At 39.7% G+C, this 25,925-nt stretch overlaps 2 protein-coding genes across 5 annotated transcripts; one reads left to right on the top strand and one right to left on the bottom strand.

The window, feature by feature from the left end:
• The first annotated feature begins 368 nt into the window (after positions 1-368).
• Positions 369-9,863, top strand: ythdf1 (YTH N6-methyladenosine RNA binding protein F1). 4 transcript variants are annotated; one of them, XM_080899468.1, is made up of 6 exons: positions 369-1,322; positions 1,693-1,720; positions 2,232-2,317; positions 3,588-5,201; positions 8,592-8,636; positions 8,759-9,863. In XM_080899468.1, exons 1-6 carry the CDS (start codon positions 1,293-1,295, stop codon positions 8,771-8,773), a joined length of 1,818 nt encoding a protein of 605 aa, XP_080755594.1. In that variant the 5' UTR covers positions 369-1,292; the 3' UTR covers positions 8,774-9,863. The 4 variants fall into 4 exon arrangements, with proteins under 4 accessions (XP_080755594.1, XP_080755593.1, XP_080755596.1 ...); XM_080899467.1 differs by having other exon boundaries at positions 2,223-2,317; XM_080899470.1 differs by lacking the exon at positions 2,232-2,317.
• A 4,654-nt stretch (positions 9,864-14,517) lies between these two features.
• LOC308407264 (voltage-gated purine nucleotide uniporter SLC17A9-like) lies at positions 14,518-24,990 on the bottom strand. Its single transcript, XM_080898823.1, has 14 exons — positions 24,863-24,990; positions 24,607-24,766; positions 23,501-23,698; positions 23,233-23,372; positions 20,317-20,416; positions 20,104-20,228; positions 18,587-18,683; positions 18,367-18,463; positions 18,186-18,273; positions 18,050-18,084; positions 17,506-17,621; positions 16,133-16,188; positions 16,017-16,046; positions 14,518-15,922 (listed from the first exon to the last, which is right to left on the bottom strand). The coding sequence occupies exons 2-14, from the start codon at positions 24,729-24,731 to the stop codon at positions 15,753-15,755; spliced, it is 1,377 nt and encodes a 458-aa protein (XP_080754949.1). The 5' UTR covers positions 24,732-24,766; positions 24,863-24,990; the 3' UTR covers positions 14,518-15,752.
• Positions 24,991-25,925: the final 935 nt, after the last annotated feature.

Here is a 25,925-nt window from a genome sequence, read left to right as displayed (position 1 = left end):
GTACATTTACTCAAGTACTGTACATTACTTAAGATTACATTTCTTTGTGTGCAATTTTGTCTCGTGTACAGTTTAGATTAAAAAAAAATGTTGCACTTGTTACACTGACAGCTTTAAATGCTAGCTACATTTAAAATTAATTATGTGAACTTATAAAATATGTTTCATTTATCACCAAACTACCAAACAGTAATAAAAGAAAGAGTAAAAAATAAAGTAATATAGCAATGTTGTCATTTACTTTAGATGATTTTGTACCACTACTGCACAAAAAAGCATTATGAATGTAAGTGACTGTAATTTGATTATTCGTCCCATATTTTGGAAATTATTATTATTAAACATAGTGTTATAGTATAGTGTTCTTGGACCATTTTCAGTTGATTTTTTATTTATTTATTTGTTGTTTGCTTTCAAATATTTTTTCCCCTTAAGAGATTTCTTTTGTCATACTGGATTGTATTTTATTGAGCTACAGTTTATACTGTTCCACTTATTTAGGTTATTTTGATATATTTTGTGTTTAAAGATAAGATATACTGATTTATTTATCCCCAAAATTTGGACCTACAGAAACATTTTTGTCATGCATATTTCAGGATTCCGTAGCATTATCTCAAATGGTTCGACTTAACTAAAAACGTCCGAGAAAAATCCAAATAACTTCTGAGAAATTTTTTTATTTAAATTAACTTAATTTTTGACCTATGATTAGTAAGTTTTTAAAAAAAATCGGTGGCAGAAAAAAAACTTCCATTCCTAGAAAAAATGTTTTCTTAAAAAGCCGTAATTAGAATTAGATTCCATACCTTTAAGAAATGATTTAATCAATTAATTTATTTTTAATTAAAAAAAATGAAATTAATGACATGAGCTCGCTCTGCTACTTCTGCTGCTAGGTAGCCTTGGACGCGTTTTTCACATTAGCGGCGTCATTTCCGCCCCGCAGACCCCGGATGAAGCTGCCGTTTGGGGCAAGTGAAGCAGGGCCACCGAGGCTGGTTGGGTTTTAATTTAGCAGAGAGGGGGGTCGGAGCGGATCGCAGCCCCGCTGGATTAATGTGGACAGGGCAGCGCGGAGTGCCAGCAGGGCTACGAGGAGCAAACAGTCCGGGTCGAGTAGAGACACCGGCTAAAAGCTGCTGCTAACTCTGTTTAACTGTTAGCAGCAAAGTAACGCAGAGCAAGCAGCCAGCTTCTCCGGCTAATAGCCTCTCCACACCGCGGAGTGTGCAGCTTACACACGGCACGTCTCATCGGAGCTCCAGTCTAACACAGCACCTGGTGAATGAATGATGTCTGCCGCTAGCATTGACCCTCAGGTAAGCAGCAAACAGGGGGATACCTTCAGCTTCGGGTTTATATTTCTGCAGGAAGGAGAGATGAGCATGGTGTGCACCCCTCTCTGGAGACGATGCCCCCGCTGCAAGCTAAGGATAGCTGGAAAACTACTCACTGCTGGTAACAAACCAAGGCCTGGACCACAGCTCCCAGTGGGTATCAGAGTGGCCCTAACATACCACATCGCCGAGCGCTGATGCTTTTTATGTGTCAGTGAGGTTTTTCGGAGGAAATGTCTGAATACATCTCAGTGTGAGGCTAGGGTGATGTCTTAATGCTCTGAATTTTCCAGTCGTGACCCACACAAGCTCTCTCTCTCTTTTTTTTCATCCTCCCAAAACGACTGATAAGACATCGAAAGGACAAGATGCAAGCAAAGGTAAGAGATGATGGATCTCTAGATGTTTTCTGTATCTAGAGGGGGACAAACTGGCCTGGCAGGCTTATTACTGAGTGCATCACCACCTAATATGGAACATGTTTCTGTAGCGGTTTGTAATAGTGATAACCACTGCAAAAATCTTTTAAAATTAAGGTACCTCACATATTTCAAAAGGTCAGCTCCTAAATGCTATATTTATCAATCAGGAAGACAGAAAAATCAATTTTAATTCTCGGTACTCATCATTCACGTTGACCTCCTCTCATTTGTCTACAGTTGTGTAGCACAAAGTGCACATCTTTTGGAAACCTATTTGTACATTTAGAGTGAATACATGCTGGTGTTTAGTTTGTATCATTGTTAACTGCAATGTGAATATATCATGAGGTGTCATAATATTAAAAACGGGTATTTTTCTTTTTTTTTAGCTTTGTTTTTTTTTTTCTTTCAAAGTGTGTGTATAAGTTCCCGTGTGCAGCTTTGATTCTATTTATTGCAGCCTTTTCAGTTTCGGTGCAGAATGGCTCCCTCCATCAGAAGGATGCTGTCCATGATAATGACTTTGAGCCCTATCTTACCGGCCAGTCCAGTCAGGTAGGAAAACTTTATTGAATCCCACAGGGGGGAATTCACCTGTTACAGCAGCTCAAAAGTAGTGATGAGATGGAAAGCACTGAATAATAACAATGTAATATAACCAAACTAGTCTTTGAGTTTTAGGAAGTAAAAGAATTAACATATGATCACATTGGTTAAATATACATGTGCGCACATATGCATGTTCGATCTGTTGAAAGGGAAAACAGTGGGGTCACTGTTTCTTTTAACTTTTTGGAGACCTTATAAATAAAATGATTTTAGGATTTTAAGGTTTATCCTCTTATAACTTTGAATCAGTGTAGCGCTGGGCAGTATGACCAAAAAATCTGGTGAATTTTGTTAACATTATAAAAAAATATAAAACTCTTTAATGTCATCATTAAAAAAGAAATAAAATAAAATGAAACAGCACGACCAAAGGAACAAAAAGTCTGATCTTAGACTCTCATACCTAAAAATAGTATTTGGACTATACAGTCAAAACTAATATAATTTTTTTGGGCTGCTGTCTTTAAACAATGATTGTTTAGCTCATTAGCATTAATGTTTAAATGCAGCTTTCAAATAAAAACCATTTGAAATTATTCTTCCCAACTTTGTGGCATAAATTGTTCTGTCTCTGGGTAAAATCGCCAGTTAGCCTTGATTAGCATATTTTCTTCCCATCATGCTGTTCAGTGGTGTCATTAAGTAAGGTTTTCATTGGAATTGAATAGAGGGACACCTCTGGTTGATTGGTTCAGAGACAAAGTTATAGAGGCAAAGTTGAGATGGTTTTTGGACATGTGCAGTAGAGGGATTGTGGGTAGACTGGATAGATGGGTTCTGAATATGGAGCAGGAGGAAAAGACGAAGAAGACAGTAAAAGAAAGAGAATGTAGTGACGGAGGACATGCAGAAAGTTGGCGTGACAGAGGAGGATGCTGGTTTGTTTTGTGACATAATGTTTGCTTTGTTCAACAGCGTGACCTGTGGGTTTATAAGTGGTGTTTCCTATTATCACGTATGAGTCATGATTGCATCCGTGAGTCAAGTTGAGAAGAGGAAAGTAAAATATCTCAAATTCAACAAAGCAAAATAAAGTACCTTACTAAAAGGCGTACTAAATGGAGTGGAATCAGCACGACAATTATCAGGTGATTAAAGCGGTTCAGTATAACAGAGTGTAAGGTGTAGGGGACAGTGGAGTGTGGAGAAAAGGGTGAAAGAGCAAAACATTTACTTTGATTTTGTTAAAAGGATCTTTTTCTGTTTCTTTTTGCAGAATAACAGTTATCAGTCCATGACAGACCCTTACCTGTCCAGCTACTATGCCCCCTCTATTGGATTTCCTTATCCTCTCAGTGAGGCTCCTTGGTCTACAGGAGGTGATCCACCGATTCCCTACTTGACACCCTATGCCCCGCTCAGCAATGGAGACCACCACTTCATGCACGACACGGTGTTTGGGCAGCCGGGCGGGCTCAGCAGCAGCATCTACCCTCACAGGTTTAACTTCTTCCCAGAGAATCCAGCGTTCTCTGCCTGGGGCACCAGTGGTTCTCAGGGACAGCAGACTCAGAGCTCAGCCTACGGGGGGAGCTACAGCTACCCACCAAGCTCACTTGGAGGCACCTTAGTCCCTGATGGCCAGACAGGTTTCCATAGTGACACCCTAAGCAAGGCCCCAGGTATGAACAGCATAGAGCAGGGCATGTTGGGCCTCAAAATAGGCGGGGACGTGACTGGAAGTGGCTCAGGTGTGAAGAGTGCAGGCTCCGTGATCGGTGGCAGCGGCAGTGTAGCGGCTGCTGTTGCCACAGGCAACGGTGGCACACCAATGGGAATGCCCCCTCCGAAGCCGACATCGTGGGCTGCAATCGCTAGTAAACCTGCCAAGCTGCAGCAACAAAAGACCAAGAACAAGCCTCCTATAGTCGGAGGACCTCTGCCTCCACCTCCCATCAAACACAGCATGGACATTGATACGTGGGACAATAAAGGGACTGTGACCAAGATGGCCCCTCCTTTACCCCACCACCACCAACAGCACCAGCCCCAGCTTCACTCCCATGCTCCCAGTCTCTTGCCTCCCCTTCAGCAATCCTTGCATTCTGCCCAGTCCCTGGTGCAGCAGATGACCCTGCAGGGTCCGCCTCCGCCTCATTCTTACCAGAACCACAACTCTGCTCCCACACCTCAGACCCGCTGGGTAGCCCCACGCAACCGCAACTTGTGCTACGGTGGAGGAAGCTTGGACAGCAGCGGCTCCTCCAACGGCGGTGGTGTTGGTAATGGAGGGGGTGGGGTGGGGCCTCCAGACCTGGGATCAGAGTCCCACCCTGTGCTGGAGAAACTGAGAGCGGCCCATAGCTACAACCCCAAGGAGTTTGACTGGAACCTGAAAAACGGCCGCGTGTTTATCATTAAAAGCTACTCCGAGGACGACATCCACCGCTCCATCAAGTACTCCATCTGGTGCAGCACAGAGCACGGCAACAAGCGCCTAGACTCAGCCTACAGAGCCATGAACTCTAAAGGGCCCGTCTACTTGCTGTTCAGCGTCAATGGCAGCGGGCATTTCTGCGGCGTGGCGGAGATGCGCTCGCCGGTGGACTACGGCACCAGCGCAGGTGTGTGGGCGCAGGACAAGTGGAAGGGCAAGTTTGATGTGAACTGGTTGTTTGTTAAGGACGTGCCTAATAGCCAGCTGCGCCACATCCGCCTGGAAAACAACGACAACAAGCCGGTCACCAACTCACGTGACACTCAAGAGGTTCCTCTGGAAAAAGCAAAGCAGGTGCTCAAGATTATTGCCCAGTACAAACACACCACCTCCATCTTCGATGACTTTTCCCACTACGAGAAGAAGCAAGAGGAAGAGGAGGTGGTGAAAAAGGTAGACATGTCTTTGATATTAAATACAAATGAATGAATCTGTTAAGGTTTTGCTGCTGCTGTATGAAAAAAGTTAATGTGGGGGAAGAATGTTTTGTTCACATTTCTACTAAAATATCTTCTTTGGACCCTTGCTTTTCACTTTTGTTTGCACACATGCTCTACAGCATGTCCTGTGTGTTACTAGAGCTTCGCAATTGATCCGATTTTAATTTCTTGTGATTAGCAAATCAAGATAATCAAGAAGGTAATAAAGCCGCTATTTAAATCCATGTTTTCAAAGTGGGAAATCATAATGAATAATCACGATCTCAGTACTATCATTAATAAATCCATCCATCCATTCGCTTCCGCTTATCCTTTTCAGGGTCGCGGGGGGCGCTGGAGCCTATCCCAGCTGTCATAGGGCGAGAGGCGGGGTACACCCTGGACAGGTCGCCAGTCTGTCGCAGGGCCAACACATAGGGACAGACAACCATTCGCACTCACATTCACACCTAGTGGCAATTTGGATTATCCAATTAACCTATCCCCACAAGTTGCATGTCTTTGGACTGTGGGAGGAAGCCGGAGTACCCGGAGAGAACCCACGCAAACACGGGGAGAACATGCAAACTCCACACAGAAGGACCCCGGCCTGATGGTGGAATTGAACTCAGGACCTTCTTGCTGTGCGGCAACAGTGCTAACCACCGTGCTCATTAATAAATCCTTTATTTAAAGACCTTCTCTCATTGAGGTGCACAAAAGAGTTACATTATTTAGTTCAAGACAGTTTAAGACAGACAGATACAGCAACACATTATTCGTTAATGTGCAAATTAAGAACAGCACCTACAATAGCTGTGACAGATACATATAAATAATCTGTGTGAAAATAAGGGTACAGGTAATATTTAACTGCCCTCTGGGCACTGCAAGTGCTGTGTTTTAAACAAAGAGCACATGCGACCAGGTAATCTTTGCAGCACAACCTTGCATGGAAACATCAGACATTGTTGCTGTCATCTGCTATTTAAAGAAGACCATCTCACTTTTGTCTCCCAGTGATGCAGTGCAGAGTGAGAAGGCTCAAAGTGGCCAAAGAAGCGCGCACATAAACAGTATCACCATACTCGAGCCTGTGGGTACATGCAGTGAGTGAGAAACAGGATTTCTTTCTTTATAAAAATACAGTTTTTGTCTTTAGTTTTCTTGACAGGTGTTCCTCACGGGTGTAAAAATTGACTAGAAAATTTGGGATTTTTTTTCCATAATCGAGCAGCAGTAGAACCTGTGCAACTGCAGTCAGATCAGGCATCAAACGGTTTTAAACCTGCCAGCTTCATAGTTCCAGGTCTGCGTGATGTCTGATAGTGCCTGTTTGAGAACAATGCAGGTAACTGTCCTGTGAATTCACAACAAGCGAGTGGGCGTCATGTGTTCTGCCTCCTGCACGCTCTGTTCAGTCAGCTCTCTTGCCTAAACCAAAAATAGTATTTCCAGCAGTGAGAACCCATCTGACGCAGGTTATTTCCTGCTGTGTGCTGCTTGTGAGAAAGGACAGCTCTGCACAACGCTCAGACCTGATTCTGGTGACGGTGTCTGAGGTTCAGGTGTAAAAACTGCTTCAGATAAAAACTACAACACCCCTACCATAATCCTATTGTAGACTTACTTTCTTACACATGGATTATGCCTAATCCTAGACTAAATACAACTTCCTATTGTAGTCGACATTGAATTTTCTTTTTAGATTAGGACTGCGTTCAATCACCGACTGCGAAACCGACTCTTAATGTCTTACAACAAGGTGCTCAAGGTTCAAGGACCTTGAACCTTGAACCTTGTGCACCTTAACCGACTCTTAATGTCTTACAACAAGGTGCACAAAACGTGTACTTGACCTGATTTATGATGTTGCCTTATATGGAGTTATTTATGTTAACTAACCATAGACTTTATATAAAGATGGACATAGCCACATAATATTACCTGAAACTAGTAACTGAGCCCATTAAGTCATCAGGAACAAGTCAGAAGTGACCATATTTAGAAAGTTGCATGCTGAGTTATCAGCTAACACTAATCAAGCTTGATTTGTGAGTTGGTTGATAAACTATTAAGGTTTGAAGCACAGGTGCATTTATCTATACTGATTGATGTTGTCTTTTGGTGGCTACAGATGCAGCTCATCATGAGTTGTGTCATAGATGAGAAAAATACAAAAAGACATGTATAGTAGGTTAAGTGGTGATTCTGAAATGGTTGTGGGTGTGAATGGAGACCTGTTGCTCTTGGTTAAACCTCATTTATACTTCCCTGTTCACCCGAGTCCCAGTTTATATAAATTTCATCATCAGATGGTGAGCGCAAGATTTCATGTGGATATCAATGTTTTTTTTTTGTTTTGGGTTTTTTTGTGTGTGACCATGGGGATTTGCATGCACCTCAGGCGGTGTACTTCAAAAAAGTATAACTGGAACGACTACTCAGCCATGAGGCTTCCACCTGTGTCCACAGTTAGTTTGTCACTAGTTTATCAGCCCACTGATAAACTAGTCACGCACAAGCCTATTATTATGTATTGCGTAAATTATGCTGTAAAGATTCATGGTTTTTCCTGGTTTTTATTGTGGATCATAATACCTATTGCGTGGTAATTATATTTTAAATAAAAGTTTTGTTGCAAAATTTATAGCATTTATGCTACAGTCCCACTAGTGAAAACAGTGGTTGGAGATCCCAACACTACCAAAATTATTGCCACCCATTGCGATAAGCGTACTCTGAAGACTCGCACTAAGTCTGCAGTACTTACAGTAACTGCTGTCTTCAAAGCAACTTTGGTGCCTCGAGATGGTGATTTAAAAATCAATGAGAGAGTCGGTGTGCTGGTCTCAGTTGGGTGAGGTCAAGCACAGCGATTTAACTGCATAATGACACAGGTGTTTGGTGACTTTGCATTTTTATAGGAATACAACCAGAGCTAAACCAGCTGATTCAAAGTCTTCTACTGCAAACAACTACGTTGCAGTCAAGACTCAGATTGATTGTAACATGTAGGCAACCTGTGTGCGTCTATAAACAGACAGCAATTGTTTGCAAACATTCAACAATCTCTCTGAGTGGTTGCAATTGTTTGGAGACAGGCTGCCTGCCACCAGATGAGCACTTCTAATGAAGTAAAGGGAACTTCTTGTGATTGAAATTGGTTGCCCAGCGGTTCATCATCCTGAACCTCTGGGCATCCAGACTACTTGCAACTGGTTGCTGACCGTAAATCACCAAGCAACTACTGAATTTTTCTAGTCGTGAGGAGATTTCTACTCCAGTGTGACTGAGGAGATGCTTCCTAGCATAATTCTCTGCTGAGAACTTCATTAAGTCTTCATGTGTTTTTTTCTAACAGAGCTACGAGCCTGCCTCAATACAGAGTCGATCCCGAATCGATCAGGTAAAGCTTATCTTACTTCTTTCTCTCTCAGGTGGGGGTAAAGTTGGAATGAGAATATGAATTCTGTAGAAACATGGATAACGATTCGTTTGTTTTTTGTTTTTTTTAATTCTCTCTTTCAGGACCGTCAGAAGTAAGCTATAGAAATCTCTTCTGAAAGCTCAGCCGACGGTTGTGTTTGAATGGACATGCTGAAATCTAGGTTTAAAAAGAAAACACAAGGACACCAACAAACACAAAAAAAAATATCTGAAAACGAATATTTTTTTTTCTATTTAATTTTTGCGACCAAACTATTTGAGCCACCGGTTCCAGTCTTCAATATGCGTGCAGGGATGAAGCTCGTTCCACCAGATGAATCGCTTCAATAATATCTATTTTCTTGTTTTTTCTGTATTTTTTAGCCTTATAAATCTCTATCGCTACCCTCGAACATCTGAAATTGGTAACTAATTCTAAATATCTGCACGTCTGTTTGGAAAAATCTCTCGACAACATGCTGCTGATATTCAGTGACTGTTCACTTTGTGGTTTGTGTGTTGGAGAAATGTTAAGTGCTTGTATTGCTTTATCTTAATGAGTGAACAACAACTTTATTGACAAATGTCTGCTATCTGTATGTGGCCAGTTGTATTTTGTATTATCATAAGACAAAATAATGACTTCTATCATGCCCCCTCCTCCTCCTCCTTCTGTTTTTTTTTTTTTTTTTTTCCCCTCATGTGAGGGGTCTCTGAAGGTTTCTATATGCATAGACATAATTGTGCAAAGGTGGTGGCATTAGAAGGCATTAATATTATAAGAATATATTGAAGGATGTATCACCAGGTTTAACGTAATGTTGAGAAAATGTGCGATTTTGTCATTACAGGGTGGAGCCGTAACGTTTCTTTGCAGCGGTAGTGTGGAATATTTTTTATTTCCAGTACTGTACCTCAATTTATTTATTTATTTTTTCAAGCTAGAGATTCAGGGAAAATAAGTCTGAAGATCAAACGCTCGTAAAGGTGGTCCTGCTCTCACTTTAACGATGGAAATTCAAATAATACTGTTTAAGTTGATTTTTTTTTTTTTTTTTTTAATCAACACAGGATCTGCTTTCTTTCCCCTTTCTCTGTTTATGAAATTCTGGGCAATGTAGCATGCACTGCTTTTAGAACTCAAGCCAGGCCCGTCGTTTAGTTTTATTTGTTCTTTCTTAACATTATAATAATCTTTTCATCATTTCCATCACTATAACCTTCATCCTCGGAAAATGTAAGCTTTAATGTACTGGCATTTCTAACTGAGATCGCCTCAAAATGTTTAACTGTAGCATTATACTTAACTGATTTATTGTCAAGTGTATGAAAACGCAGAGACTAGCCTATATGGTATATGTTTGTGACTTTTTTTTTGTTATTTTCTTTTTTTAATTGCTTGCTGTATTGTGTGTGGATGTGGGTGTGTGCGTGGGTGTGGGTGTGTGTGTGTGCGAGTGGAAGAAAAAGAGAGGGACTGTGGAGCAATCAGAATTATATAATGGTATTGGAATATAGAAAATTTATGCAAAAAAAAGTTTTAAGTCACCCTTGAATTAAATATCTATTGTATCAGAGGTCACTATCACATTCTTAGATTTGATCATATTCATTATTAAAGACATACTTATCTGTTGTTTGTGTTTCTGTTTTTATGACCATTCAAGGAAGTTTGTTTCTGAAAAATAAAAAAAGTTGCCACAAAAGCTTCGCGGACAAAATTAGAACGTCTCAGAGATCGATACGGCACGTCTCCAGTTGAGGTTCTCAGTCACTGATCATGGTGACGGTAGGAAGAAAGAACTCTTCTTTAACAGGAAGTGACCTCCAGCTGAAACAGGCACATGTGACAAGTTTGAGAACAGAAAGTATAGTATGGATGCTTGTTTCCACCAAAACAAAAACTTTTTCTCCTGGCACAGTTAAGTGAAAACTTCTTATATTATTTAAAATTTTTGACTATATTTTTGACATCTCAACTTTCTCTGATATTTTTACTAACTCGAAGTTTTGACTTAGGAATAGCAAAAACAAAAAAAGTGTTAAGAAGAAGCTTCCAAGTGTAGAGACTTGCTTGTTGCATTGATTGTTTTCTGGAGGAATTCCATTTTATAAAATGTTGATTAAAATAATTAATTGCAAATATTTATTTATTCGATGCTAGCTTTGCATCATTCAGTTTTAAATAGTCCTTATCTTATATTGAGCATTAGCTCTTCAGTTCACCCTCTGAAACAAGGTGTTTTAGCTCCCTGCTTCTAACTCAGCCCATGATTTCAGGTAGCGAGGAAAAGAGCTTAGTGGCTTTACTGACCAGAACAGAGGCACAGAGGAACCATAGGTGGTGCTGTGGGAAATCAGAAAAGCATGGTTCAATAACCATTAGGACCATAGACTGTATGTAAAAGATGAGCGTAGCTTTCAGGTCACAAAACTGAAGCCACAGCAGAAATACTTTCAACCTTCCATCTTTCTAATGAACAGCAGGGGGCAGCATCTGTAGTTTGAAAAGGTCCGGTTACATAAAAGTCTAGCAAAATTATAAATTTAACTTGTGACCTCAGTAAACACTTTCCTAACGAGTTTATGGCCTCCGGCACCAGTTTTACTTAACACAACATAAAGGTGATTTTGTCTGGTTATTATTACAGCCAGAAAGGATGACTGCATGGGGTGTGCTTTATTGGCTAAAGACTCCCAGCTTCTCCTTCAGACACACCTCCGATCTTTACAAGTTCATGTTTGAATCAGCAAATACATTATTTACAGTATATCAGCTGCTTGTTATCTGATGTCTCCATGAAGATCACTGGAATGCAGAGGTGTTTCCAGGATTTTTTTTAACGAGAGGACCCAAAAACAACAACATGAAGAAATCAATATTTAATCAGATGAAAATACAGATGCAGGAAATAGTCACAAATTTCAGGGTCTACTGAGGCAACTATTACCACTCTTGTAAATCCTATATGAGTAGAATACAAAAATCTAAATCACTGTATCATATGTGTGATTACTGGATTATAATCTTTGCATAATACTCATACTCATAATACTTACATTCTATAGGTAACGTCATCTATAGTATTACAGCCTAACATCTTAGTAGAGTTTTATTTCGTTAAGTAATAAAAGAAATAATGTGATAAAAGCTCTAAAATGAATGGTCTGAAATACAAAAATCAGTGTTTTTATTTAAGCTGTAGTTCAGAAAAGGAAAGTACCCGTAAATAGTAATACTGGAAGTATAATTACATTAAAATCTTTTCTTAATGTGGACAATGTGATTCAAATTTATTTCATTATCTGCTTGGTTGTTTTTAAAAAATTAGTTTTCAGTTAAGGTATCAAGTGATAAAGCTGTTGTACTCTTTAACATAATAAATACAAAGCTCATACCAGTTTGCGTCATGCTGTTTGTGTTTATTTTCCTCCTGAACACAGTTAAACACACATATGAGGACTTTATTGACATAAAGTAATGAACTGATTCATCCTCACTGATAGGAAAGCAGCGACAGGCTGAATATGAGTATTTTGTGGTTACGGGTTCTTAAAAAAAATACTTCTAAACCGATAGAAAATGAGATTAAATGATTTTCTATTACTCGTGGTTAATTTTTGATCAAAAGCGATGGGATGAGAAGCAGCAGATGCGCTCCCTCCTGTCTCAGCAGCCCTCCGTCTCCGTGAATGATGCGGGGATGGTGCAGAGTTTGATTCCTCTCTTGGCATTCACCGCGTGCCTTAATTGTATGGCTAATAAATCAAGGTCCGCCGTGAACACGAGGAGCGGCAACCCTGGCTCCCTTATCGAGGAAAGTTGGAGCTTCTGACCGTCACAGACAGAAAAAACACACAAATAACCCGACAGGCCTGAGCGCCATCACTCTGCATCGCCGTTTACATGTCTTGAAAATATGACCTGAATTTCACACCAACCATCAACATAAATTAAAACACATCACACAATGCGCGCCTTCGTCTTCTTTCCCTCCTGCGCGACCGTGAATTATCAGTCCATCGTCCCCGGCGCGTCTTCATTCCGTGACACAGCACCTGTCCTGTTTTATTCTCAGTGATGGATGTGTGGAGGTGAAGCAGGCCAGACAATGCCGTCCACAGTCCGAGGCGGGCGGGCAAGCCCACTGGTGATGCTCAGCCAGGCTTTGAGTCAGAGGAAATAAAAACCTGCGTCAGCCCTCCGGACTCCGAGGTTTAAGTATCTGACAGATATTTTCGGTTTTCTGGATATTTCACATTTCTCTACAGCAAAAACCGCCCCCGTTCTGATTTGCATGCGTCTTTCATATCCCGGTGTTCACAGCTGAAGCAGTAACGTCATGACGTGGATCCGCTATGAGACGCAAAGTGTTTGACCCCATTAAAGCGTCTACAGAGCGTGTTAATAAAATATATGGACCCGATGCCGAGCGGTACTGCAATGTTTTCATTTCTGTGGGCAGGAAAAGATCCGCATGCGCTGACCAGGGTGCTGAAAGCGGACCCGCTGGGAGTCAGTTAACCGCACAGGAGCCTCTATACAGCTTCATCCCCTAAATATATTCAATCTAATAGTTTATAAAGTTGTATTTTCTTCGCTGTAACCGCATTAAAATCACAGAAGAAGCTGCTCCTTGAGGACAACCATTCACACATCCTATAGACAAATGCAACATTTCTAATTATGCAAATAATGGAAAATATCACGACTGTGATAAATAACGAAAATGCATAAATTACAAAAATGAAAACATAAAATATGCCGTTTCGCAGCATTTGTGCAACACATGAGGAACAACGGCTATCAGTGACTCAACAATGTGCATTTTTAAGGGTCTGATTCCCTTTCAGGATACAGACCGACAGATAGAACTGTCCATCATATCTATGAAACCTGAAATGGAAGAGAAATTAAAAAGCGCAACAATGGTCCAGTTCCGATGAAGCTGAAATATATAAACTCACCGCAGAGGGCGCCTGAACACGCCGGGTGAGATCCATTCACAGATACGTCACTAAACAAGAAACAGAATAATGTGCAGCTCATTCATCAGCAACAAGAATTATTGATTTTCATATTTGCGTCACCAACGATCTTTTGCCTTATTTTCTTTCTTCTTTATTGACATACAGTACTTAAATGTATTAGATCACCACCCAGTGTAAGGTTTATGCCAGAGCTGCCTTAAATTAACAGTATTGGTAATTAACAAAATCATTTTTATATTTTTGCAATGGTCGGTACAAAAACAATAGTTATATGATATTATATTGTTATATTTATTGTGGTTATCCGTGGATTTTCAGATTTACAGTGCTGATTTATAGCTGAAAATGATAAAGTGCATAGCTGTTATGATCAAGATGCCAAATTACAGTTATTTACATGCATTCATGAACAATTAAAAATAACTTTAGTTCTTGAATGTTATGCTTTATTAATTCCTGACCTCCAGAAGTCCAGAGTGCCCGCTCAAATTTAAGCATAAAAAGGTAAATTTACTTTGCTATTGAATGTTAAGGTAACTTTCTGAACCAAAAACACTCTGTTTCAGACAGGTTTTGTTCTACTGGCTCTCTATGATGTCACAGAGAGCAATTATCTCAGACACAAGATGTGAAAACATGTTCCACACACCTGCTGTTTTGAACTCATGTTTGTGTGGGACAGCCAATCAGAAGAGAGCTGACTTTAAAGCGGGAGGACCAATACAACTGCTGCCTTAATGTGTTGTGGCCCTTACGATATTTGAGAGAGGCACCATCAATCAGAGGACGCCCTATGAGCACTTGGGAACAGTGAGAAGGAAAGACTCCCTTTAAACAGGAAGAATAAAATAAAAAGACATGTATGCCCCTTTATTTATTAAATTTATATTTTTATTTATGGAACAAAAAAAATAATTTTTTTTCTTCACGATAGAAGTGGACTTTTGTAGTGCACTTTTCCCAATTTAAGCCTGACACATTAAAAAAGTAGTTTTTATGTTACTTTTTTTACAAGACTAAAAGTTCCTATACAAGCCATATACAAGCCTATGCTTTCAAAAAAGTACTGCAACATTTTTACAAACCAAATGACACATTATTAAAATCAGCTGAATACACATTCCTAATATTGTAAACCAATGGTGAAAGTAAAAAGCCACTATTATGTTTTAAATAAAACCAAATTTAAATAGAAACTAAAGGAAAAACACCCACAAAACAAAACACCTTTTTGTAGATGTTAAATATCAACAACTGCACAGATCAAGTATAAACATTTAAAACACTTTTACGACCCAAACTTTACAGCACCATTGAAAACACCTGAATAAAGATGTTTATAATGTCATTATAAATACATATAAAAGAGTTGTTTTATTAATCCTGCTAAAGTTTAACATTAGGTCTTCAGTGCTGGTTAAAACTAAAGTATGCAACATTTAAACAAAACAAAACAAAGGAATTACAGATAACCTGAAACTCCTCCTATAAGCTCCTCCCACTAGACAAGACCCTGATCCTGAACCCTGATCTTCCAGGTAAAAGTCCTTCACCTGATGCATACTCTACCTGTTTTTATATACACTTTTTTGTTACCTGTTCTGAAAAGATCTGTGATTGGCCGAAGTCTCCCATCACATATTACATTTTCTATTAAACCCTGAAAGCAGCCCAGGAGTCCAGCTGCCTCTCAGAAAAGTTTAAATAACCTGACAGGTTATTGTGACAAATTATGACCTCTATACCCTCTTGATGCTCTACTTTCTAATACACTAAATCTGCTGCTTAATAATATAATATAATATATTATTTGGTAAGAGTGGCTAAAATTATTTTGTCAAATAGACAAAGTTTTCGACTCATATGCACACAAAATTGGGGGGGGGGGGGGGGAAACTGCACGATAACTAAGGACATGTGCTCACCATTCAAAGGCTGCACTGCAACTATCCAAAAGTAGAACTTTAAACATGGCCAAACATACATACAGATAAACATTTTTGTGCGATGTATTGTGTATTACCTGATTCATCAATAAATAAATAAATAAATAAATAAAGACTAACATGTTCTGAAAAACATAATTATCATAAATTACTCTGGGTCATATCTCAATAATCCTGGAATACTCCACTAGGTCCACACGGCGAGCACCTCCAAAGATGAGGAAGACACCGAGACCCGTGGCATTTACTAAAGTGATGAGGGCAAAGACCACGGACCATGACTGTGTGACTTCAATCAGGTATCCTGATAAAGACACCAGCACCACCCCTGTGCAAAACAGAAAGATATCAGCCATCAGATATCACCCCCTGTGCTCAGCAATGTACACTTCTACAGTAAAGGTCAGACTTTGGCTACATACCCACAAAAGAGCCCATCATATTCATAAAACCTGAAGCAGGAAAGAAAATTTTATTAGACATTGAAAAAGCCAGACACTGGGCCAGCTTGAAGAACCTAAAAACCACAGAAACTCACCAAACAGGGCGCCTGCACACGATGGTGTCAGATCCTGTACATTCACAGAAACACCACTAAAACAGAAAAATAAGAAGCAGACGAATTTGAAGGAATTTTAACAAAGATTTACAGCAGGAGCAAACACATCAGCTACTGTTTAAAAACAAACTATTGTGATTTTTTGGTTTTTGCTTCTTATCCAGTATGATAGGATTTACCACATCTGTTGCTTAGAGGGAACTAATGTTAAAAAATAAAAACTAATCTCACAAGTATTGTTTTTAAGCAATCATCTATAGTTGAACTTACTGAACAAATTAGATTTGTGGGGGGTTTACTTGAGTCTTTTGTGTTATTTCAATGAAATACTGTGTTTTGATAGGTTAACTATGGCTTTTCATTGACTTCTCTTGACATAACTTTTACAAATTCATTCTAAGCACTAAAACCCAACATGAAACTAAACAATAAAAACTAACAAATACAACCTGGTACATTATCTGGTTTTTGTGTGTCACAAAGCTTTGCTGTCAAGCACCAATATTTTTAAATAAGACACCAGCGAGATGCAGTGTTGTTCTGAGTCACATGGTAATAAATGTGGGCACTGTAGTTTCTTTTGAGTCACTGTCATGCTGTTGCACCAAATGTGCCTTGCTACTGAAAACAGAAATACATTTTGAATTTTCAGGACCATTTGCCAAAGACCTACAACCCAGCTGACTCACAGAGCCACAAATCTATTTTTTTTCTTTCTTTACTGACACTCTGCATATACAGCATGGCCCACATAAGATTCAGTGTCTAAAGCTGGTAATGGGCTTTGGGCTGTGTATTAAAAGGTGTTTCTACTGAGGGCAATTAAATATGCTGTGTTAACTGTTGAGTGTGAAGAAAGTGTTGTCATGACTCATCTTTTAACCAATTTTAGCACTGAAAATAAATGACTTTCTCTGAATATTTTTTACCCTTTCTAACAAATGTCTCTCCACTCTTTGGCAAGAAGCCACTGCAGTAATGGTGACTTGTTTACTTCTGATACTCTCGTAGATTCATATAAGAAGTTACAATAATCCAAGCATGAGGTGACCAGGGCATGAACCAAGAGACCACTATCTAATCTTTCTAGAACACACCCCTTTCTTTCTCAACACAGCACATAAGTCCTGGTTGATGGTTTGGATTAACAGGAGTCATTTTCCACACAGAGTCTACTGACCATATTATAACCTATTCTCATCTAGCGTCAAAAGCAGCACTGAGGTCAAGGAGAATGAGGATGGTGAGAAAGCCAGGATCTGATGTGAGAATGAGGTCATCAAATGTAAAAAGTGCCTGAGAAACCTATTAGTAGCTGGTCTGAGTATTTAGTATAAATCGGACATTTTTACCCGCTGGTGAAGGTGGTGAGACCCACAGCAGCACAAATGTAAATCACAGCTGCAGGAAATGTGACAACTCCAGAGAGAGGTAAAATAAACATACTTGATACTCCCATGGCAAAAAACTGAGGATCAGACAGAGAGACATACAGGTGAGTATTTAAAGGCACAGTCCACAGGCTAAAGATGAACAAAAGTGACAGCCGGGTGAGCAAATTTCTAATGGTTTGATTATGTCAATACTTAATGCAATGCACATGTTCATAGCTGTACTTCAAGATGGTCAGAATAATAAAACTGTGCACATAAAGAACAAGCGTTTGAATTTTTTTTGTAGTTTTTACACAAGTTTACACTTACAGAGCAGATAATGCAGCAGTAATCTAGAGCACTGGCATATAAACAGTTCTATGAAAGCTGCCAGGCTTGTAAATACATGTTTAAAACAGACTGCATAAATTCCCAAAGAACACTTCAGTAACTAGTCAGGACAAATCTCTCACCGCACACACGCTTTTATCAGTTCAAACAACAGCTACGCTCTCACACTTACCTGCATTATCTTTCTCACAGATGCTACACCATATCCTACAGATACCAAACCAGAACATTTCATACATCTTTAATAAAACATATTCTAACTGCAACATAACAAACATCACAGTAGAAGAGCGACCTTTTTTTGATACCTCGGTTAATGAGGAAATCTGAAACGTATCCTCCAACGAGTGCTGATGGGATTGCAGTTAGCCATGGAACAACATTATAGACCCATCCCTGCAGGAACAGACAGCTTCAGAGGGTTGTCATGTAGGTCCAGGAAACAGTGCACCATGCTTATTAGCTAAGTAGCAGTAATGGTGGAAATACCGTGGCATGAGGAAATGATTCTTTGAAGTATGTTGGCAGCCATGATAACAGTGTGTAGGATGTGCTGCACATACACATGTGAGCAAACACCATGGCCCTTAGAGAGAGAAGAAGATAGCGACCAGAGAGAGAGCAGAGGAGAGAGATGCGGTGAGGCTGGGAGACTCACACAAATATGAGGTGGTAATTATGAAAAAATAAAAGACTTTATAAGCTGTACCAGACAGGCGGCTTCTTAAAAAGGCTCAGCCAGGGTATTCTTGACAGACTCCACTCTGAGTTCTTCTTTGTTTCCATCACCTTTGGGGTAAGTTCACCTAAAACATACACTGAGCATGAGCTTAAACTACCATCTTCCATTACATTTGAGATTGATAGAGATATAAATATATCAGTAAATAAAACTAGCAAAAACGCTTTAAAACACATCGGTCTTCAGCACCTGTGTTTCATAACAAGTGCTGAAGACTGATTTCCATAAACTGGCTAACTTGCAGAAATATTTATTTTCAGTGTTTCACTACTAGACCTTCATCAGGCAAATTTTTATGACAAAAAGAAGCAGTGTTATTAAGGAAATGGCTGGAATCTTACAGCCAATCACCTTCCGCACCATAATAAATAGAAGAATGAATGCAGTGTAGTGTGTCTATTACAGGACTGTCACAGAGGGGCGTAAAACTATTCATGGTTTCTTTCACAGCTACAGCCAAATTAGATTCAGCTTTTAACCTAACATTAATGTCGACTGTTAGAGGAAGCACAGGCACAGCGAGTTCATGCAAACCCGACACAGAGGGGCCTCACGTGCAACTGCACCTAATATCTCTCTTCAACACAATATTTAAATGTTTGGGACAAAGACATAGCAGGCGTTTCTTCAAATTCTGTTTGTAGCTTTCAGTAATTTTGGAAGATTTTAAAGTATTTTTAAACACAAGAACTGAAGAAAAGTAGCTCGAGCTCTTTAAAAACAAGGTTACATTTATAAAGGAACTTGCAGGGATGTATCATTTATCTGCATAAGTGCATATAAACATAAAGGCCCATCAAATCAAACATATCAAATCAGACAGTTTGTGGAACTTCTAGATTAAAAAAAATCTCCTAGGGATCACCAGGAGACAAATATATGTCAATCCAAAAAAAGGATCCCTATCATAGAGACGCCAGATTAAAAGTCCCAAAGTCATTACACTTAAAGTCATTAGACATGAATTTATACATAAACTTTTATGCCAGTGAACTCAGGAAATGAGCAGCTGCCACAAACAGCTTCTCCATGCACCACTTTAGCATTTGGGCAACTGATTCCTATCATGATGTTTTTGAATCTACTCCTAATCTTCTGTTTTTAATATGAGCTTTGATTTTATTTTCTAATTTTCCACTTGTAATCACTCATTGGAATGTTTTTCAGTGAACAGACTTGCTAACAGACCTAGGGTGAGATTCAGACACTTCCTGAAGTACATCCAAGAAACCGGAGCAAACCACTCTGTGTGGATGATGGGCAGCTTTCAGAGGCAAGTGCCGTTTCAGGGAATACATTCAACCAGCCAGGTACAACATAAAATCTGGGATGGAACTGTGACACCAAAACTGCTTTTGTTTTCTTTAAAAAGTGATTGAAAATTATAAATAAATAAATAAATGAAAAAATTTGAACTATCTGTCAAAGAAAAACAGTATATTAAGCCTCTTTGTTATTTAAGAATACATGATTCACTGCTGTACCTTTTAGTAAACACTGCCAAACAATGAGAGCCCAGAGTCCGGACAGGAAACCGATACTGTAGAACATGCTTTCCCAGCCATAGCGGTCGAGCATCAGGGTCCCCAACCCACCAGCTAACAATGTTCTGAAAGAGAAACAGAGATCAAGACAAAAGCATGCCATCAGAGATAAATGTATATTCATATGTCAGCTGTTATGTGTGTAAAACATACCCAAGATGTGTACCGCTTTGCAATGTGCTCATTAAAAACCCTCTCTCCCCTTCCACAACACGCTGTGAGCACAGGCTGGCCAAAGATGGGAAAAAAACACCTGTGAGAAATTACAAGACACTTTAAATTCACAGAGTATTCACCAATCAGCTACAACATTAAAAGCACATGACCACTGGGCGTTTCCCCTCTGAGGTGAATTCTGGTGTTTGGCATAGGGTGGTCAGGATCCTTTATATCCAGGATTAGTGTTGATAGCATGCGGCACATATCAACATACAGGAAATGAAGAAAAACTCTGGTGTTATAGTGGTGAGGGCCACAAGCCAAAACATGTCAGTCAAACAATAAAGTAGTGTAAGTGTGGGAGTATTAACCTCTCCAGACTTTGTCCTCTTCCTCTTGGACTGGAAGCTGGTGAAGTTGCACCCACAGTTGTGCACACAAAAGTTCACTACATTTACAGTCAGAAAAAGGACTGCTGTCGTTTCAGATCTATTATACATGTATGCTAGCCAAAAAAAAAGACACCTGCAGAACCCTGCAGAACTCGGGGGAGGAACTTGTGAGCCTGAGCTACCCCATCTACAATATGTTTAATAAACCTGGAGAACTTAAGGTTTTATTTGAAGGACTAGTTCAGCTTGTGGTCAGATATGGCTGCGCTTACTTTTGGAAAACTTATGCTAAACATTATGAATCACATTCCCCGAGTGGTAGCATGAAATCTGTACCAGGAACCAGCTTCCTTAAACTAGAGCAAGCTCAACATGCATCTGTCATTGTAACGGGTCATAGCCACGCAATTACTAAAAACAAAACAAAGCAAGCAAAAGAAAAAACACCATGTTGAACTTGTGTGATTTTACTCTGCCTGACAAAACCAGTATGTTGGCATGGCTACACTTGAAGGTTAATGGCATTAAAATGGCACAACACTCAGCTGGATATGTTTTGTACTTTTTGAAAGTGAAACGAGCAACAAGTCAAAAATTCTGTTTGAAAATCTGCCTGCTCGCACTTCTGACTGGGAACACTCACTTCCTAACATTTATGCTTGTTGCCTAGCAACTGCTCTCAGTCAAGAGAACAAACAAACCACAAATTCCCATTTTTATACTTTGGTTTTGAGCAGCTAACAAACTGGATAAAACAACTTAATTGCTGCAGCTTTTCGCTACTTGGAGTTGTTTTCATCACACTATTTATGCTGCTCATCTCAACAGACCAGTCACAGAGTTGTGATTTCATAGTTGCAGCTTGGAAAAACAAGACTAAAGTGTGGCTCATTTTATAATATAATATTTAAAGATACGATTGTTTTATCCTTTTGTCCACCACAAAGAGCTTTAACCCATGGGACTGAGTTCTGTGTGTCAGAGGAAACCAGAAGTATAAATGTGGAATTAAGCTGTGACCTCGGTAAACACTTTCTTGATTGCTTAATGGGTTTGATCACTGGATTTAGGCAAAACAGGATAAAAGATTGGGTCTGTTTTGCTAATTATGGTCAAAAAAGATTCTGCAGAGCATGCTCACTGAACTCTAACATGCGACGTCTTCTCTTTTATTGTTAGAGCCACAGCTCGCTCACCAAGTTTGGGTTCATAACACCAAGATGGTAAAAACACTCAGCTCGACGATGCATGACTAACTTTTGACTCATAGGTAGCCTGCTCAACCAGGTGACCTGTAGCAGTGTGCCCATTTCTGAAAGCTTTTCTTCTTTTTTGTTGGAAACTTTTGACATCACAGTAACATGATTGGTCATTTCCCATGATGGCCCAGGACTACCATTGATTACAAAGTTATGATAACATCACCAGCTATGGGTTATCAGATCCACCGTCCACCAACTGACTGTTTCCAGTCTCTCTCACTACTTTGTATTTACTGAACAGGCATCAGAGTGTTTTTGTCTTATTCAATGTTCAGCATGAGACTGAAGATGGGCAACAAGCTTGGACTGCAGTAATCTCCAGTGAGTGTTCTCTTCAATGCAGTGATTTGCTGGAAAGCATTAAGAGGGACTAGGAAAGACTGGTTAGGACAATGGGCTCTGCAGTTATGGCATGCAGCTTAAGCCCTTGCATCAGTGGTTGAAAAAAAGAACTAAATAGACAGCTGTCTGTCATGAGCTTGCTCAGTAAGAGACTCCTGTGGCTGTCTTGTACTACTTTGAGATCGAGGAAGTCTTTTGTCTGCTGGGCTGTCCAACTCTTCAGTGCACCACAGAAGGGGAGACAGATCAAGACACTGACTTTTCAGCCTAACTATCTGCAAAGCAGCGTAAAACTCTTAACCCTGGCTCGATTTTTTCTCTGTACACATGCAAATTTACACTTTTTTAGTTTAGTTTAATTCAGTTGCCTGTGTGAAAAAGACAAACTGGACTTCTTCTGTCACCAAAGAGGCTTCTTTAATAAATCCCTGGTAGGGGCCGACCCCTTTGGAGGTGGTCCTGAGGGTTGGGTCATTAACCCACTATTGATCATGTGATTTACACGAGCCAGTGCGTGAAAAAAAGGCATGGGTCATTATCATCACCAGGGGCAACTATGTTTTGGCTACCCACAATCCATGCTTGAGATTGTTTCTTCCACTCGCACCTTGGTGACCCCAACAGCTCACAGGATGGTGGGGTGGGACAATGTCTCACCGAGGTTTCATCCGGTGACAGTAATGATCCACACCGTTTTTCACACTTTGGCCCCCGTCACGGGTTTATTACCTGCCAGTTTTTGGAATTGACATTTTTGCACAGACAAGTTTTTAATAAATGTGTTGTTTTATATTGTATTGCTTTGCACCGTTATGTATATTTTTTGTGTTTTAATGTAAAGTGCTTTGGGATTTTGATCTGTATAAATGAATTGTACATTCTTACTAGAACATAATCACTGGTAGAATACTAACCTTGTGATATTCCCATGAGAAACCTGGCCACAGTCATGAGAGCCAGGGTGTGAGAGCCAAGATGGGCCAGCAGAGGAGTGCCAGCTGTGATCAGAGCCCATGATGATGCAGAGAAGAACAGGACACGCTCTCCTCCCACTCTAATAAACAACAATCATTCACAGAGCAACATCCTGAAACTCAAAATCTAACTTCACAGTAAACAGACCTGGAAGGTTATTTGCTCATTAAGCGAAGTCATGTGTGCTTTAACGCATCACATCCTTACCTGTCACTCGCGTGTCCTCCCAGGATCTGTGTGAGACAGTAACCCCAGAAGAATCCACCCAAAACCACCCCGGAATCAATTTTACTCCAATGAAACGTAGCAGCCATTGAGACGGCGCAGACAGGCATGGCCATCCGCGCACAATAGAGGAAGCAGGTGCCCATAAACAGCATCACGATCCATTTTCGAGCCAGGGATCTGTGAGGCAAACAGCTCTTGCTTATATAGTCAGATTTTGCAGTAAACTGCTTCCAGCGAACTGGGTGAGCGAAAACCAGTCTAGTGATGTCAGCAGCACTAAACAAAGAGTCTATAGCCACTGTGTGCACCTGCACTTGGACAAATGCAAATGCTCATACTGGCAAGTAAATATCCTCACAGAGATGGTGTTTGACGTGCTGGTGTGATAATGTTGGTTTAGTGCTTTAACGTGCTAATATTTGTTAATTAGTACTAAACACAAAACACTCCAGAGGCTCATGGACATCTCAATATTTTTGCAAGTAAAGCAAAGACAAAAGTCATTACATCTCAGGTGCAGCATAATTCTTTATACAGGGCTTCACAGCAGTCTGTGCAATAATCAAGAAGTTTAAATAATATATTTAAAAACACTGATGTCAATTTGTTGGTGCTACATCTAGTTGGTAGATGCTGAGAAACTCCACTTCTAAGTGAAAAATTTCACTTGTCGGTGATAAAATTAAGCTGATGTCTTTAGCAAAATGTAATCTCAGTTCATCTGGGAGTTGCTGAGACATTTGAGCCTGGACAAAGCCAGATGAACATGTAAAAACACACCAAACTAAATAACATACCTAAAAAAGATAAAGAACTACCAGTACCTTTGTTTTCACTACTACTGTGTATCATATCGGTCTTTACATTTCTAGTGAATAGTTACAGTACACATGTAATTTCTTTTGTCACTTAGTATCCAGTTGCCATTGTTCTTATAAAAAACAAACAAAAAAAGGCATTGTGAGTTAAGACAGCCATTTAGTGTATCAAATGAGTACATGTTTCAAGTGAGCTCTCAGTAATACCCTGACAGACTACAATCTAGTCATTAGCTGTTTTCTTAGTCAAATCTTTTGCCGTCTCACCTTGGCCATAGGTTTCGGTCTCCCGACTCCTCTTCTTTACATTCATCAGGCTCACAAATCTTAGGATCCAATAAAGAACCATTAGAGTCCTTCTTGTCGGCTCCTGATGTGTGTTTGTCAGCCATTCAGAGAACGCTGCCGTATCTGTTATCTCTGCAGCCTTTCCGCAATAAAGAAGCGTCATTTAGCTGAACCTCAAAGCCTCAGGCAGATGAGCCTAACAGGTCAAACTTGTTTGAAGAAAACTCAAATGCACCTGGTTGTGATTTGCAGTGCAGACAGCAGAGGTCTCTGGTGGTTTTAGTGGATACAACATTTGCATGTTTCCCCTATAAAGGGCAGATGAATTTCGATATGAATTTTAAATCAAAATCCAGGTAATTTAAAATCTTCAATGAACTTTTATCTGATTAAATTAACTTTAATTATTGCATCTTTTTATAATTTACATACATGTACACTCTAAACTCAGAAAATGCCAAAACAACCAGTTTATGGTTCACAAAAGTTTATTTTAATAATTGCAAATCTGAGCTTAGAAATGTGGAATAATAAAAGGGATGTGAGCTTTCTGGGTCAAAGCCAGTTTCTATAAAGACAACACAACCTTAAAAGAAATTAAGGATGGACAACTAGCAGCAAGTTTGTTTCTTTTTATAAAAATAAACAAACCAAACAAAAATAAACACGCACAAGTACTTTCCCCCCCATTTGGAAAAAAAAAAAAAAAGGGACACTTACATGCAGGTAAAGTGAAAGTACCAATGGCTTTGAAAAGTGGAAAAATGATAGCACTCTTCAAAATACCTGTTTAGAGACCAAAAGTATCAGCTTTGGGTCATTTTAAGTTACTAAAACAAAGCCACTGACTAAAGGAAACTGCTCCCGTCTGAATTAATTTCATACGCGAGGGGGTTGAACTAGACAGTAGCCATAACTGACAGCTCCATCATCCAGATACAGGAGCCCTTTCTCTCAATCCTGCATGATCATCATGCAGGATTGGCTGAACTTAACCAGAACGTTAAACCTGTGCAGCAGGAAAAACCATTTGGAGCATGTTGGAGGCAGTGCACACTGTAGATATCAGAAAAGGCCTCAACTCAGTAAGAAACCAACTCCATTTGGACTCCCTTCACCTTCTCAAACACTTAAATAATGAATTTACAAGGCATCACATAGACACAAGGTACAATCAAACTTCACGGCGTAAAAAGCATGTGGCTGATTTTAAAGCTGACAAAAAAAAGAGGCAAACGAAAATGAGAGTAAATAAAATCATAAATATTACATTGTTAAAATTAGATAAAGTGTAGATT

The sequence above is a fragment of the Rhamphochromis sp. 'chilingali' genome (assembly GCF_963969265.1).
Source record: "Rhamphochromis sp. 'chilingali' genome assembly, chromosome: 12".
In the NCBI taxonomy this organism is placed as follows: domain Eukaryota; kingdom Metazoa; phylum Chordata; class Actinopteri; order Cichliformes; family Cichlidae; genus Rhamphochromis; species Rhamphochromis sp. 'chilingali'.
Note: the sequence above shows the minus strand (reverse complement) of the source record. Positions and strands in the feature narration are given on the sequence as shown.